General features: G+C 41.6%; 1 protein-coding gene across 4 annotated transcripts in view; it reads right to left on the bottom strand.

Moving 5' to 3' along the window:
• The window catches only part of LOC148033276 (metal tolerance protein 4-like), a 56,124-nt gene that overhangs the window by 39,704 nt on the left and 37 nt on the right, over window positions 1–16,383 (bottom strand). For 2 of the 4 annotated variants that reach the window (XM_087681168.1, XM_087681169.1), the window contains exon 1: window positions 15,948–16,366. In XM_087681168.1, the coding sequence (XP_087537294.1) occupies window positions 15,948–16,173 (226 nt within the window). In that variant the 5' untranslated portion in view covers window positions 16,174–16,366. Of the gene's footprint in view, window positions 1–15,947 lie in introns of all 4 variants that reach the window. The other 2 variants (XM_087681167.1, XM_087681165.1) reach the window with 2 other exon arrangements.

The raw sequence follows: 16,383 nt of genomic DNA, 5'->3' as shown, positions 1-16,383 counted from the left end.
AGACCAGCCATGTTGTATCACCACTTTAACAAGAGATCTGAAGCATTTTGCAGGGCGCTCTCTCTCTCTGTGCTGCCACAATCTGTCTCTCACTCATACACAGAGCAGGGCGCTGCAGGAATGTTAGGTCACAGAGCAAGACTGTTCACAGTCCAAATAGATGATCGTTTACACGAGTACTGGGGTAGGGCTCGATCAGAGCAGAAACGGGCCCTGTGCAAGAGAGCTGGGGGAGCTCACGCAACACGCGAGACAGATTCAAACGTCCGCTGGTCAAGGGAAACACGAGCCTCTCTCTCTCTCTCTCTCTCTCTCTCTCTCTCTCTCGATATATATATATATATATATATATATATATATATATATAATTGACCTATTAATATCATTTTTCAATATCAACCATAATTCGTAAAATTAGAGACATAATAATCAAGTTTCAACAATAGTAAAGATTCAAAACATTGTAATCAGCAATGGATTGTTACATTGTAATCAACAATGTTGCATAAGTCCAACAAGTATGCATTGCAAAGACACAAAATATGTGCTAAACTTTAAAAACTAAAGTTCCAAATTACAAGTGTTGTGCTAAAAATGCATTAGCTTCACTTAAATAGTCCCAACACATGCTTAATTAAGGAAGAAACCTTGTTTATTTAAAAAGAAATGTGTTCCTAGAGAGTGTCCGTATCCCATAAGCACAAACCCACTTGGGAGGGCCCAAATTTTCTATAAATAGGTATGCTAGCCTCCATTCAGCCTTAATCTCATTTTTGCAGATTTCAAGTATTTTAGCTTGTTGCCCACACCCTAGACACAGAGCACATCACGGTCCAAGCTGGCCATTGATGTCTACAACAGTCTGGCACCTATTTCCAGCCTACCACACACTGTTTGCAGCTGAATTGAGCATGTTGATTGCTGCTGTTGATTTTTCTGCGTTTTCAGTCTTTCACTCTCCTACAGACTGTGTTTGTTGTTTTCTCTCCTACAGCCAGCGTTTTTAGTCTCTCACTCCTGCAACTTGCATTTGTTGTTTTCTCTCTCCTACAGTCAGTATTTTTAGTCTTTCTCTCTCCTCACTTGCGTTTTTAGTCTCTCTCTCTCTTGCACTGCCGTCTTCATCAGATCCAGCCTTCCTTGGCTACGTTTGCTGGTGTTCAACATCCGGGATTCAGAATCCGTTCAAAGTACAACACACTCTCCAACTCATTACCCCTGCCCTAATCCTTGAGATACAAGAGTTTGAGAGCATTCATTCACTACATAGTATATTTGTTACATGATCATTGTATATTCAATAGTCATATCATTTCATTCATTCTCTGTGTTCATTGTCTCTGAGTTACCCTAACCCTAACTGTGTTCTTCTATCAGTCTATGCTTTGTCGTGCAATGTTATTTGTGTTTGTGTTAGGGTATTTCTTCACATGGTATTAGAGCCGAGTTCTCTAAGAGAAACTTAGGCCTTGATCTGAAAGCTCTACACAAGAAGCATGAACAACATAAGAGCAGATGCTTTAAACACTACTTTCACACCACTTCTCACATCCGAGCTAAATCCATCGAGGAACGAGTCAAAGTGGGCCTCACAGCTTACTTCACAAGCTCCCGACATGGCTGAATAGACATTGGACTACCATGGAGTTCCATGACCTTACAAGATCACTGTAGTCGAGTATGATCTCATTTTGATGCATAGAGCCTAGTAGCAGATAGAAGATAAGTTTGAATTTCACCCTTGAGATTTAGTGCACTGATCTATTGACCATGCAGAAAGGGCAGAATCTCCACTTAGAATTGGCCATCCCCAAGTGGAAACTATCATAGAGTATACTCCATTGTCTTCATACTTATTCTCTTCGGTGTCAAGTATGTCTACCATTTCAGATTCTGTTAATGATGATTCCCCTTCTCCTGTTGGTATGGATGATTTTCATTATGAAGGACATATGTAAAACAATTTCTAATTTATGAGTAATAAGGACGATAGATATTTCTTTATAAACTCAAGACTAGGTAAGCAATTGAAACAAGAAACTATGAGTACTTATTTTCCTTCAAACAATTTTGTTTTCAAAGGTCAAAATGAAGTAGGTGCATCTTCATCATCATTATTCCAATTTAATGCATTTGATGGACAAAACAAACCCACATTCCACATCTACATCTATCACAAATTCATTTAATCTCCCACCCTCTTATTCCACTGCCACATCCTTTCAGTCTCCATTAAGTGCACTACATGTTACCTTTCATATAGGATCACATGTGTTTTCATTCACCACACCGAGGGATTCTTCAAACTTAGACACAGCCATTAGGACCTCATCTCTTCCTCAGTCAGATGGTGTTTCACCTTTTCCTCACACACTTTTAGAATCATTGCAATCTAGGTATTTCTCCCAATGTCTCCCAAGTGTGGATTAGTTGGTGTCACAATTTGCCGCCATGGCATTACCTAGTGGACCCTCTGGTCATTATGTTGTGTCCCATCCAACATTTTGACAAGGCTTATGTGTCCCACTTCCTCCATCTTCACCGGCACGGCACCTTATGGAAACGTTCATGTTTCAGTGCCTCCATATCAATTGGCAATCATGGGACACTCAGCCTATTTCTGCCTATCCACCTCTTCCCCCTCCTCCTTCTTGTCAGACACCTCCACCACCACCACCACCATCTTATCCTCCACATCCATCTTACCCAAATTCCCGACACCTCATGATTCTACCTCATCTTCCGCCAAGCATACATTCAATGACAAGACTTGTTTTAACGGGTTAAACTTTACAACTTGGTCAAACCTGATGAGACATATCCTTGACTCACAGAACCTATGGAATCCTGTGTAGGGGTTGAAATCCCAACCAGATCCCGCATTTGTTCCATACAAGGTCGTCTACTCATGGAAGGCTAGGAATGCCTCTGCTATTGTCAAGCTGATGTAGAGCTTATTGCCTGAGTTACATTCTCAGCTTTAGCATTTTGACTTAGCGTCAAAGCAATGGGCACACTTGATCGACCGCTATGCGGCTCGAGATAGGACACATCGAATAAATCTTGACCATGAGCTTTAAAACTTTAAAATCTCTCACCGGGATTACTTGAAAGTCAAGCTGACTGAGTGCCGAATTCTCCACTACAAGGACTCCTAAGTCCTTTGACAATCAGGTCGCATTGTTTCTTAATAAGTTGTTGCGTAAATACTTTAATTTTGTGCAGCAAGTGGTTTCTTTGCCCAATTTACCCACATTCTACGAATTTGAGTGTTATCTATTGTGTTATGCATGGTTGTTTAATCAATTTCATTTAAATTATCCCTCAAAGGGGGCTCCTGTTGCTCATTTTCAAAAGGAACAACAAGAAACGGGTAAACCAAATCAAACTTCAAATCAAAATCAAAATCAAGCAAGTAAATCACAAGGAAACTCCTAGTCTCAACTCAAACCCAGGTAGCAAAATGTACCTAAGAAGAATAGGTATTGTCAATGTTACCAAAAGGCTAGCCATTTTGATGACGAGTGTCGATCAAAGGCAAGAGGCACATCACCAAAATCCAAGTCACAGATCCCCACCCCTTAGTCAAGCAACCCTCCTCAGGGGAGGCACGGTGATGGCAAGGGGCAGTGGAAAGGTCAAACTCACACTGCCACCGGTCAGCCATCTTAGTCGCAGCAACGTTCTCAACTCCAGAGGGCTTGTTTGACTAGTCTGCAAAGCCCCACATCATCTCCGTAGAGACATCCGATGCGAGTCTCGTCCACATTTGTGAGTTGCATCTCGACAAGGTTACTGCAAAGGCCCACTCATCACAACCAAGTACATCAGTACCTGTTTGGATTGTGGATAGTGGAGCTACACATCACATGACTCCTATAGAGGACATCTTCCATAACCCAGCCCCTGCAAGCCGAGGCAGGTCCGCGTAGAAAACAACTTCTCAGTCAAGATCCAGGCTCAAGGTTACATCAATTTTACCACTAACAAGAATTCGAATCTGGCTTCGATGGATAATATATACCATGTCCCTCAGCTTGGGGTGAACTTGTTATCTATTCAACAACTTTGCTAGTTGGGGTGAGCAATCTTTTTTACAACGATCATAGTCGAGGTCCTTGACTCTCAGACTAGTTTAGTGATTGCTCGCGGTGAGGCATAATCTAATGGCCTATACCACATGACCCATTTTCTTACCAATCCAATAGCCAAGGGCTCCATGTTCCATAGCTTCCAAGCATTAGCCACATCTCGAGAGCCTACGAATAATAAGCATCTTTGGCATTTCCGTCTAGGGCATCTTGGCTATGACTCTCTTTATGAGTTGTCTCGTCGTGAGATGGTTGAGGGGCTTCCTCACCTGAAGCTAGCTCGAGGTGTTTGTAGAGCATGTCACCCCATAAAGCAGCACCGAACCCCATTCCCTCAATAGTCTACACATAGAGCTAAGGTATCTCTTAGATTGATTCACGTTGATCTTTGTGGGGCCACATCCACTCTTGCCTTGAACAGTGTGTTCTACTTCTTTTTTATAGTGGATGATCATTCGAGATACATGTGGTTGTACTTCCTCAAGCTTAAGTCCAATGCTTTCACATATTTCTCTGCTTGGGTACTGTTGGTTCATAACCAGATGCGTAATCGTATTGGTTGCATGAGGAGTAATAGCGGTGGTGAGTTCATATCCCACGAGTTTTCTGAGTTTCTACAGCAACATGGCATCTCTCGCCAGCTCATCTTTACTAACTCTCCTCTCCGAACAGAATCATAGAACATCGAAACCGGACAGTAATGAAAATGGCACACTCTGTGATGTTGTTCGCAGCAGAGCTCCTTGAGCGCCTTTGGGTTGAGGCTGCTAACGCTGCAATGTATATCCTTAACCGGTGCTTACAGACGACTACAGCTCTTCCTCAAAAGACCTTGTATGACGCATTCTTTGGCTCTTGGCCTGTCATATCCCACTTCAAAGTCTTCAGGTGTTGTATATACACACACGCGTCTGATGATAAAATAGGGAAACTTCTTTGGTTAATTCATACTACGCCAGACTTAGCTTACTCAGTCATCATTCTCAATCAATATTTCACAGCACCTAGGATATCACGTTGGATTGCATATCTTCATGTGTTGCGTTATTTACAACGTACTTTTTCTTATGGCCTCATTTATGGTACTCGTTTATGTTAACAAGGGTACACTGATTCTGATTGGGTAGGAGATCATGACATTTGGCATTCCCATAGCGGCTAACTCTTCACCTTGGGCACAACTCCCATTTCTTGGTCCAGCCATAAGAAAGAGATGGTGACAGCTTCTACCGCCAAGGCTTAGTATAGGACTCTCTTCGATGGCACCATTGAGACTATCCCGGCAGCGCTTCACTTTTCCTTGTGACTCTCCCACCGTTGTCTACTACGACAACCAGAGTACCATTGCCCCTGTGCGCAATCCGATCATATAACAGACGCGGTATGATAATGTGGGAGTCCACTTCCACTTTTTCAAGAGAGCAAGTTGAGCTAGGCACTATCCACCTAGAGTTTGTGCCTTCATTACACAATTTTGTAGACATTTTGACCACAGCAGTCAACCGGCCGATTCTTCAATACCTTTTACCTTGGATCGGCTTGGGTACACCCTCCCCTACTTCTTCAAATTGACAGGGAGAGGGTGCTTCCCTCTTGCTTTCCCTTCCAGTTTGAGAGGGGATGGCTATTTCTCTTGATAGTGACAGTGATAATACTTATAGTTTTTAGACATCATTCATTCATTTATTCTTTTGTAATATACTTATGGACATTTGTAACTAAATTCGCACTGTCAAGATGACATGATTGTGAAAGGGCACTTGGGACAAGTGAGCAATTCTCCTACAAGGGCACTGTCCAAGTGGCACCGTTCCATTGCATTTTGCATGAGCATGACATCTTGTATCTCCCTTTGCATTACCCCATCCATTGGCATTTTGTTCATATAAACATGCATCTATACGCATTTCTCTTTTTGGTCTGTTGGAGTGGTCGACTTTGGATCCATTATATTCATGGCATTACGCATGAAAGTCTCCAAGGTAGTTCTTCCTAGCTTTTTTGCTTGCTTTGCTTGTCTTACTTTACAAATTTGCTATACTTGTATCACCCACACCTTAGCCATTTTCCTTTTTCACCGACACCTAGTAATGGTAGGGATAGTATGCTTGTTTTGTGAATGGGTTTGACCAACCCTTATCACTCTTGCGTTTGAGACACGGATACTCAATAGGACGAAAACTTTGAAACCCTCACTTAATGTTAAATCTATTAAAACTACAAAGCTCTCCAAAAAAAAACGAGAAAAAAGTCCATAGTTAATTTCATCCGCCTTTACAAGACTTTGTAGACCATTAGGCAGTCAACATGCACCCTTTGTCCGATGCCCTGGCCTCTCTGGGATAATCACTTGGGCTCCCTTGGTGAGATAACCATCACCTCTATAGTCTTAGTAGGCCACTAGACAGCTGACGTGCATCCTTTGTCCGATACTCTCGTTGCTTTGGGGTGGGACGTCTTGGGGTAAAAGATAAAGGGGGGGAAAAAAAAGGGCTTAGTTGACCTACTTCTCGTAGCGCTGTTGTTGGGTCTGAGAGGGGGTGTTGAGCTAAAAATGCATTAGCTTCACTTAAACAGCCCCAAAACATGTTTAATTAGGAAGAAACCTTGTTTATTTAAAAAGAAATGTGTTCCTAGAGAATATCTGTATCCCATAAGCACAAACCCACTTGGGAGGACCCAAACTTTCTATAAATAGGTATGCTACCCTCCATTCAACCTTAATCTCATTTTTGCAGATTTTAGGTATTCCAGCTTGCTGCAAACTGAGAAAACGTTTTTTGGGCCTGGTTTGAGCCATTTAGATCAGTTTTCAACCTGAGAGAGAGAGGGAAGGTGCTGCTAATCAGATTTCAGGTTTGTTTTCAAACAAGGGGCTTTTGGATCAGCCAAGGAGATTGTAAAATCTCAGCTTGTAATCGATCCATTAGCAATAGAAGTTAAAGAAATAGTAAACGGAGCGCTAATTTTGGGGCCAACAAGGTGTCCATTGTCCAAGAATTATTAAGATAAAGTGTGCACTTCAGTTTATGCTCATTTATTCATTGCTGTAATTAAGCGCTTAATTACGTATTACACCCTATTCGAGAAGAAAGGCTGGTTTCATGGTTCCATCCCCAAGATACCACTCAATCCTTTGATTTGGTGGGCCCAAGGCACTTGATTGCAAGCCAAAGCTTTGTGCTAGTGTTGATTTGTGTGCTGAGCTGAGAAATTACAGCAATATGCCTTCACACATTGAGATGAAATCAAGTAGTGATGATGCCTCTCATTATGGACATTCACATAAGGAAGAAGAAAATGCATTGTCAACTTGGCACTGCTTTCAGCATTTCTTCAAATTACTAATGTATGCTTGAAATTATACAAATTGTTGTATTTCAATGATTTCTCACAACACGACTGATACAATAGTGCACAATGACCTTGTTCCCTTCAATATTAGCCTCAAACCAACTGTAGAGTGCCCAAAAATGCGAATGAACACTTCAACTTGCCAAACCCTAAAAATTACAGCCAACATTTAAACCCAAGTCAACAGAGAATTCACCTAGACAACTGTTCTGCATAGTTTCCATGCAATCCCGCATTGTTCCTCTCATAAACAAAGAGATTTCCTGCGATAAAACCAAAAACATTGTTTTCTTCAAGGCAAACTTGTCCCAAAAAGTGCAATGGACTTGAGATCTCAGAGGAGAAGAGAGGATCTCAGTCCATAGTGCTGTAATAACCTATTTTTCTAATAGTTAGTTCAACACAACAATGTATCTTGCTGTATATGGAGCTACGAGGCTGGCCAAATGGAATCCCCATACCAAGGGGAGAAGATTGATTGCTGTCCACACTCCATCCATGCTGTCAGCTCATATTCCATGATTGAAACCTCCAATTTCTGAAGCAAGGAAGAAAAGAATGGTCGTCTCCAAACTTGGGCTACTCAGAGTGAGAGAGAAGGAGCCCCAAATAGCCAAGATAATCTTTCAGATGAGTAACTAGTTGCTCCTTAATCAAATCTCGTTTTTTATTAAGGGCTAATTCATGACTTAGTCATTAATAAGTAGCTCATTGGACAAAACTTTTCCTTGGGGCTTACGTAATAATATAAGTGTCCTAAATGAGCTGCGTACTAGGTAAAACCTTCAATGTAACTCAATTTTAAGGTACAAACTTTCAATTTAATTAAAGTTTCACATTGCATCTTGTTACTTTTTCCTTGCTCTCATATCACATAGCCTATAAGCTTGTCCACTGCATGTTCAACGTAAAATCCTTCACTTTCTATACAATGGTGACCATGCCAAGAGTACAGATACCCTAATTAAAGTTCATTTTAATTAAAAATATTTGTGAAGTCTAATTAAATCATTAGGTTCATTTCTCATTTTGGTGACATATCTCCCTCTTGATATTGCCATTACCGAATGTTTTCTAACAACCAAGTATACTGTTGTTACTATATGTATTATCAATGTACAGTCATTCATACATGTTTCCAAGTAACCAAGTACTCTATTGTTACTCAATCTACCACCATTGTACAATTATCCATACATGTTTCAAAGTAACCAAACACACTAATGTTACTCCATGTTCTGACAATGTATATTTTTTCCAAGATAGTAGTTATATTGCACTAGTATACAACCAATCACAGATGAAGCTCGAGCCGAAGGACCCTATTCAGTCATTTTTGCTTTGTGTCACATAGATACAAGACTAGCTTGGCGCATGCAATTCGCCCTTCCAAAGGCTCATCTTGTGGGGATTGTGCTCATCAAGCTCCCTCCAGAGTTTGATGGAGTGGCCAATGCTTTGCAAACTCAGACGTCATCGACACTTATCAATTTTCTACAAATGTCCTTGATATTGCTTGAGCATGAGATATCTTTGTGTTTACAAGGGAGGCTTCTATCACACTCTGATGGTTCTAGTGAGGCCTTTATAGCTTCAAAGAGGGGTGACAAGAAGAAGAATTCAAAGACCCAGTGTTATCACTATGGTAAGAAAGGACATTTGCGCAAGAATTGCAAAGAGTTAGCGGCTTCAAGGAGAGAAAGGAGACAAAGAAGAAGCAGGATCCAAACTCCTCCACCAAGTCATCCACTTCCTCAAACTCCGACTCGAATCCTCCGGCCAAGACCAAGGCCAAGGTGCGGAAAGGATCATCTTATTCAGATCATAAAAAGGGCTTGGAAGCCCCTCCTTTTGCTTTCTAATATAGGTAATATGGTCATCTCTTACGACTCTCCAATCCCAAAGAGGGAGTGTGAGAGGGTGGTGAGGTGGAGCCAACGAGCCTCATCTATACAAGTATATAAGTGCACAGGTTCCAAAGAGAGACATCCCTAATGAATCAATCGAAATCTGGAAAATTCAAATCCTAAAGTTAGGATTGACATCTAGGTTCATACTAGGCTATTACTTGACAAAGAGCGGGATTGGCTCCTAGTCCGACTTACATGAGGGGACAATTTGGTAGTCTTGACCAAAGGCGGGGAATTCATGATCACATATGTTCAGAGGCATTCTTAACAAGATGGTCTTGTATGCTACTACGAGACATTGTTAACAAACACAGATATCTATTATGAGTCTTCTCTTTTTTTCAGGTTTCGATATAATCAACATTGACATCAGGTTCTCTCCGAGGGACCTTGGTGGTGGCTTGATCACCCACTACTTGGGTATCCATGGTCCTATTCTGGTGGTTCTTTGTTATATGGACTATGATGAGTTATTATCATTGTATCATTGTATTGTATTAGATCACTCATGATCGAAGAGAGGGTGTTAACAATCTAGTCAGCTCATGTGTGAGTCTAGGTCATGCCTGATATTTCTAGGCATTTTATTATGGCTATTATGTATGTATTTGGGCATTTATTGTTGGCCAACCAGCATTAAATGCCGGCCAACCTGCTACCATGTTTTGTCCTTTATATTCAAGCTCCTCCTCCTCAATCAAATATCATCACCTACAAGTTCTATAGAGAGAGCCAATGTCAGTGCCTACGAGCCAATGACTCGCTATTGTACATGTCATTCTCATGTTTGGTATATGGAATCCATTACCCAAGCATCTTCTGAGTTCGCTTCTTTTGAAGTGTTCCTATGTTTTCTCTTTCCTTTCTCTTCAATCTTGTGTTCAGCAGTTTATTTCAGCATTCTTTCATGCTTCCATTGCTACATCCACTTCTAACAATATCATAAGAAAGTCCTAAGAGCATAACGCTCGTGGAGTTGACCATCTCATAAAAAATCATAAACAAAGTCCTCATCCTCTACATACTCTTATCTCTATCTTATCTAACTCATGATGATATGCTGTAAACATTACTAAAACTTGTGGTTTCATAGTCAATGCATTAGCCACAACATTCTTTTTACCCTCCAAGTGCACTATCTGAAAGTGAAACATGGATAAAAAGTTGGCTCATTGCATATGCTTCTCAAACAACTTAGTCTAAGTAAGAAAATATCGCAAAGTTCAATGATTTGTCTATACAACAAAATCAACCCTTAGCAAGTAGTGTTTCCATGTTGTAAGAGCATGAATTACAGCAAGCAACTCTTTCTCATAAACTTGCAAATTTTTCTCAGCACCTTATAAAATTCTACTCTCATATGCCACAACATGGCCTTCCTAAATTAGAACTGCACCAATGTTGTTCCCACATGCATTGCACTGAACAACGAAAGCTTTTCGGAGATTTGACAAGACCAACACTAGATCCAAAGTAAGCTTTTCTTTTAGCTTATTGAATGGGGCAATTTCCTTATCAGCCCATGTGAATATAACTCCTTCTTTTGAAATGCATGAAGGGCTGAAGCGATTTCAGCAAAGTGGCGCATGAACCTTCCATAGTACGAACACAGCCCCAAAATGCTACAAACATCATGCAAGGTTCTCAAATGAGGCCAAGTGCATATGGCTTCCATTTTTGCAAGATCCATTCTAACACCATCTTTTGGGACAATATGCCCTAAGAAGTGAATCTTTGACAATAAGAATTCACTCTTTTTTACACTAATAACCAACTCATATTTTTTGAGTTCCTCAAATGAAGTAGTCAAATGCATCCAACGTTCTATCTCATTCTTTGAGTAGACTATGATGTCATCAAAGAATGTGCCAATGAAGGACCTGTAGGGACAAAAAATTTGATCCATCATTCGATTAAATGTCACAAGTACATTTGTAAGCCCAAATGGCATGACCAATAACTCATATAGCCCAAAAGTCATCCTAAAAGCTATCTTGTGCACATCTTCCAGACTTATACGTATCTAATGATACCCACTTTTAAGGTCTAACCTGCTGAAGATCACACTTCCCTCTAACCAATCAAGGATAGCATCAATCCTTGGTATAGGGAATCTATTTTTGATGGTGTTCTTGTTCAAGGCGTAGTAATCGATACGTATTCACCATGAACCATTCTTTTTTCACACAAGGAGTACAAGCGAGCAAAAGGGTGATGAATTGGGCTGAATCAACCCTTTTTCCAACAACTCATTGACCTTACTCATTATTTCATGTTGTTAGGCAACATTCACTCTATAGGGTGGCCTATTAAGATGCATACTACCAGGCACTAGGCCAATAGAATGATCCTTTGGCCTCAGGTGGCAATTCTCTAAGGAGTCAAAAAAACAATCTTCCATGCACAACATAGCTCTGAAGCATCTGTATTTGGTTTCTCATCGACAAGATCAAATACCAATCCAGTTGAAGTTTTATACTTCTTGCCTTTCTAATCCTTATTGTCATCTGCATGCTTTTTAGACTTATGTTTTTGGCATTCACATGCTATATGCCCCTCTTTCTCATAACCATAGCATTTCTTTGCATCATACAATGCCTTATTTTCAATAGATTTCTCAGCACTAGCAAATTACCTTTTGCCTTGTTTGCCTTTTTGAAAGAATGACTTAGATTAATTTTCAACTCTTCAAAGGACAATGCTGAAGATAAGGGCAGCAAGACTGAATTTTTGGGCAGCAAGTTTAAATCCTCAAAAAAGGGTCAATTTCAATCAAGTAACTTCTTGGTAAAATGTTTATTCCCAATGGATAGCCCAAATGCCTGAAAATGGTGCCCTTAGTTACCAAATCTCCCTGCTAACCCAAGGTCTGAAGATATGATTTTGTACAATTGACAAGAGCAAACTTGGAGGTATTAATGCAGAGCTCTATAGCAAGTGTAAACAAGTCCCATGTTTCCATTTCTTTACAAATATTATCCCTCTCAGCCTTCAAAAACATAAAGCTGTCATCAATAGTGACATCGTCAAAATGGGATGAGTGGCCATAAGCGAAGAATAAGGGGCTCAGAGGGCAGCCTTGCCTAACAGATTGGCAAAGAGCCAAAGACTTTGTAACACCACCATTAAGCAAAACTCTAGAAGAAGAATGCAAATTGATGGTATAAATCAAATGAGACATTCTACAACTGAATCCCATCATTTGCATAAGCTAGGTAAAAAATGACCAGCCTAGATGGTTGAATGCCTTTCCAAATCCAATTGAATCATCACCACTTCTTGGTTGGTGTAGTGTACACAATCTATCCCCATTTGGACATTGAAGATGTTATGCAGAATATTTGTCCCTTTGAAAAAGCCATATTGAGCAAGTGCACAATGTCAAGAAGGCACTCTTGCAATCTGTTAGCCAAGACTTTTGTAAAAATCTTATACATGGTGCTCATCAAGGAAATTGATCTCCAATTATTTAGAACCAAAAGGGGACATCACTTTTAAAATTAACTTTGTGACATGCATAAGTTCCACAAGAAAAAACAAGTCCAGGTAATCAAAATCTTTTTCCAAATCTAATTGAACCAAGACAACCTCCTGATTGGAATTGCTTTGCATAGTCAATACCCATTTGCACATTCAACACATTGCCATTTCAGAGACACAAGAGGGGCTTTAGAGCATAGTGACATGGGACGGGGTTTGGGAACGGGAACGGGGACAGGGACAGGGACAGGAACTAGAATTGCCATTCCTTGTCACCATTAGAGGGGTCTCTAACAAGGGGATGAGATTGGGACGGTTTGAGGATAGGCTGAAACTGGGACAGAAATCTAGAAGATGGCCATCCCATGTCGCTATGCTTTAGAGACAGCTTGAAGCCTTCCACAGCTTTTGCCTGTCAATAAACCTTGAGATGACTAAGGTCCTAATTTTCCACACATCAGCCCAGGTCCACAAAGCAAGGGATCATCTTTCACCATTGATGGGCAGCCACTAGAGGAGATGAGCTCATACCTTACTTGCGACTCACGAGTCACTTTTATTGCCATATCAGGCCACTTTTCCATGGTGCAGGCAGCATGAGATTGTCTCACTAAGGGACATGCATTAATGGCACTTTGAGGGACAGTGCCACCAGACATACTTGCAAGAGCCATATACCAAGTAGTAGCTATTTGACACCATGGATCACCCCAGCTCTCATGCATTCAACAGTTGTTTGGGCCCCCAGACTAGCAACACCAGTTTGAACATAGATAGAGCAGCCCCAGATTATTCTGTTGTTATGTGTGATATGCAACAAACCCCCAATGCCCCATGAGATTCTTAGAGCAGATTTTGCTGGAACACCCATGGAGATAGAGGCCCTTTTCCAGATCATCACTTTTATACAATGAGTACAGGACATGACATCTGACAGGTTACCATTGAGGGCATTGGAGGCCTCTAGATAGATGGCCCATGAGGGATGTGAGAGCTCATGATACTTCTAGGTGGAGCAGTTGTTGGCTAGGTATGACATTGACATGATGAGCCTACCTCCCTCTTCCAGTAGGACCCTAACTTGGCTTTTGTCCAACTCTCATGGACAGAGAAGAACATGATCATCAATCAAGACTTGTGTCAGAGACATGCACACAAGTTGGACCACAGAACTCCTCTTCCCACAAAGATGCAACGCTACAAAGACCTTTTCATGAGCCTCACCAAGGATGAGTTCATTACTAGAACCTTATACATGGATATTTACATGCCACAAGTCATGCGAGTTGCCATAGGCCAGTTCAAAGTATCTACTATCATCACACCATCTGGAGATAGAGACAGCAGCACCTCACAGGAACCCAAGGAGGATAGAATATGTCGACTGTGCCATGAGGAGGTGGAGACAAAAGAGCAGCCTAGACCCAAATACGAGAGAAGTATCATACATTGTTTCAGGGCCAAGAGACTATACAGTCAGTGATGAGTACATCAAATCAGAGATAGTTGAGCCAATACATACTAGAGAACCAAAAAGTCAGAGCATCCCTATTGGTGGTAGGTGCAAAAGACAAAGCACAATAGACAGTCATGACAAAGTTCTAAGGATCCGCACCAGTTAGGGGACATACAAATATAGAAACAAGGAGATCGAGGGGATTGTCCCTACAAAGGGCCAACAACCCAATGCATTAAATAGGACAAGGCCATACTCCCACCAGTAAGAGGTCATCCAGATTCAATAGCTGTATGAGACATACCTAGCACATTGAGCCAATGCCAGCCCTTAGAAGCTACTTAGGAGCTTGTTCCAAGAGCCCCCACCCAATTATTGCATTTTTATCCCCCTATACGCATTGAATGGTGTTAGACCTGCATGGCTTCGCAGTATCTCACATGTATATAGCTTCATGTCTCCTGATGGGCATACTTGTATACATTGAGGGCTTGCCCAGATGATGATGCCTACACTTTTTGCACATTTAGATAGGATTTTTCATTTTCACTTTTCACTTTCATGACATCATGAGATATTCTTTTGTACATGGATATGTCTCATAGGCCGATTTGATCTTTAGTAGCCGTTAATATATTTTATTTTCTTCTCTCTCTCTCTCTCTCTCTCTCTCTCTCTCTCTCTCTCTCTCTCTCATTTCTTGTTTATGTTCTCTATCCATCACAAGGATAACATTGAGTAGTTGCACTCACCATTTTGGTCTCATGGCCACTTTGACCTTCAATAGATATATGCAGGACTCTCACTCCCTCCCTCCTCCAGTCGTGTGCATGAACTCAATGCTACGAGTCAATGACAAAGCCATTGTTGCTTGAAAACTTCGTCACTCAAGCCCCAATGTATGGAGCTGGTTTTTGGAGTTCAGGTCCCATAGTGGATGAAGGTACTGCTCGGGTCAGTGGATGAAGGAACCGTTAGGGTCATACACAACAAATCAGTAGTGCTTGAAATTGTGCATGCTGAGAGGGCATGGCTTGTACCAAGAACACCCTTTTACAGGGGACCCGTTCTCTGGTTCTCTAAGATGGCTTCATTATCTTGCCTGTATACATGGATTCACTAATCATTTGGCATGCAGTGCAGTATCGAGAGAGAAGAGCATCACATAAGATGATGACCTCCCTACAACAAGGAGACTACAATGTATCTTAAGGGGGGATCCAGTTTTCAAGGTAGGACTATTCCCCTAATGAGAGGTACTAGCAATATCTTTGTGCAGCGGGATTCAGCCCTCTGGGTAGGATCACATCCCGAACTCATAAGTGCCTTGGGCTTCACCTTCTAGAGCTCCAGAAAGAAGGAGGTTCACCAGAGAAGAGGCAGTTGATACACAAGAGAGGAGGCATAGATAGTTAGAGGCCTCTTCAAACAGGCATTTTCAGGGTCCATTGCGCTACCTCTAGCAGTGGCTCCATCAGCCTCAATTAGAAGTGGCACAAGATACAGCCAAAAGTGGCCTTTGACGAAGCCGTAGCGATAAGCACAATCTAAAAGACTCGTCCTTGGAGAGACACACACACACACACACACACACTCTCTCTCTCTCTCTCTCTCTCTCTCTCTCTCTCTCTCTCTCTCTCTCACCCACCTACTCACCTTGAGAGCCAGCCTTTGCGCCGTCAAAGCGATCAATCCACCTTCCCAAATTCTGATGCAGCTTGAATTGCCATTTGCCGGAGAACTTCTGCAAATGCAGCCGGTCGTCAGTGAGGAACTCGGAGCTGGTGTGCCGGATGTCCAATCCATCCCGTGGAAGGGTGTCATTCTGGTCCTCCAGAACGTCGCCACGGGTGGGCTCTCCAAGCAGTGGCGCGCGTTCCATGCTAGCTATTCTCTGATGATCTTCTCAAACTGGAGAGGCATAGGAACCATGAAAATGAATGGAGGTGTGTATGTATATGAGAGAGAGATACAAGAGCCGGACGGAGTGTTGTACCGATGTCCGGAGCTTGGACTCTCTCGCACACTCGCTTTCGACGTTGGCCTCGAAAATATCAGTTTCTTTGATGCCGATAGCTCTTTGACCTGACAT

Source organism: Lygodium microphyllum, chromosome 7, assembly GCF_053477565.2.
Source record: "Lygodium microphyllum isolate KBCC chromosome 7, Lygodium_microphyllum_v1.1.10, whole genome shotgun sequence".
Taxonomy (NCBI): Eukaryota; Viridiplantae; Streptophyta; class Polypodiopsida; order Schizaeales; family Lygodiaceae; genus Lygodium; species Lygodium microphyllum.
The sequence above is the reverse complement of the archived record's forward strand: the minus strand, read 5'-3'. Positions and strand labels throughout refer to the sequence as shown.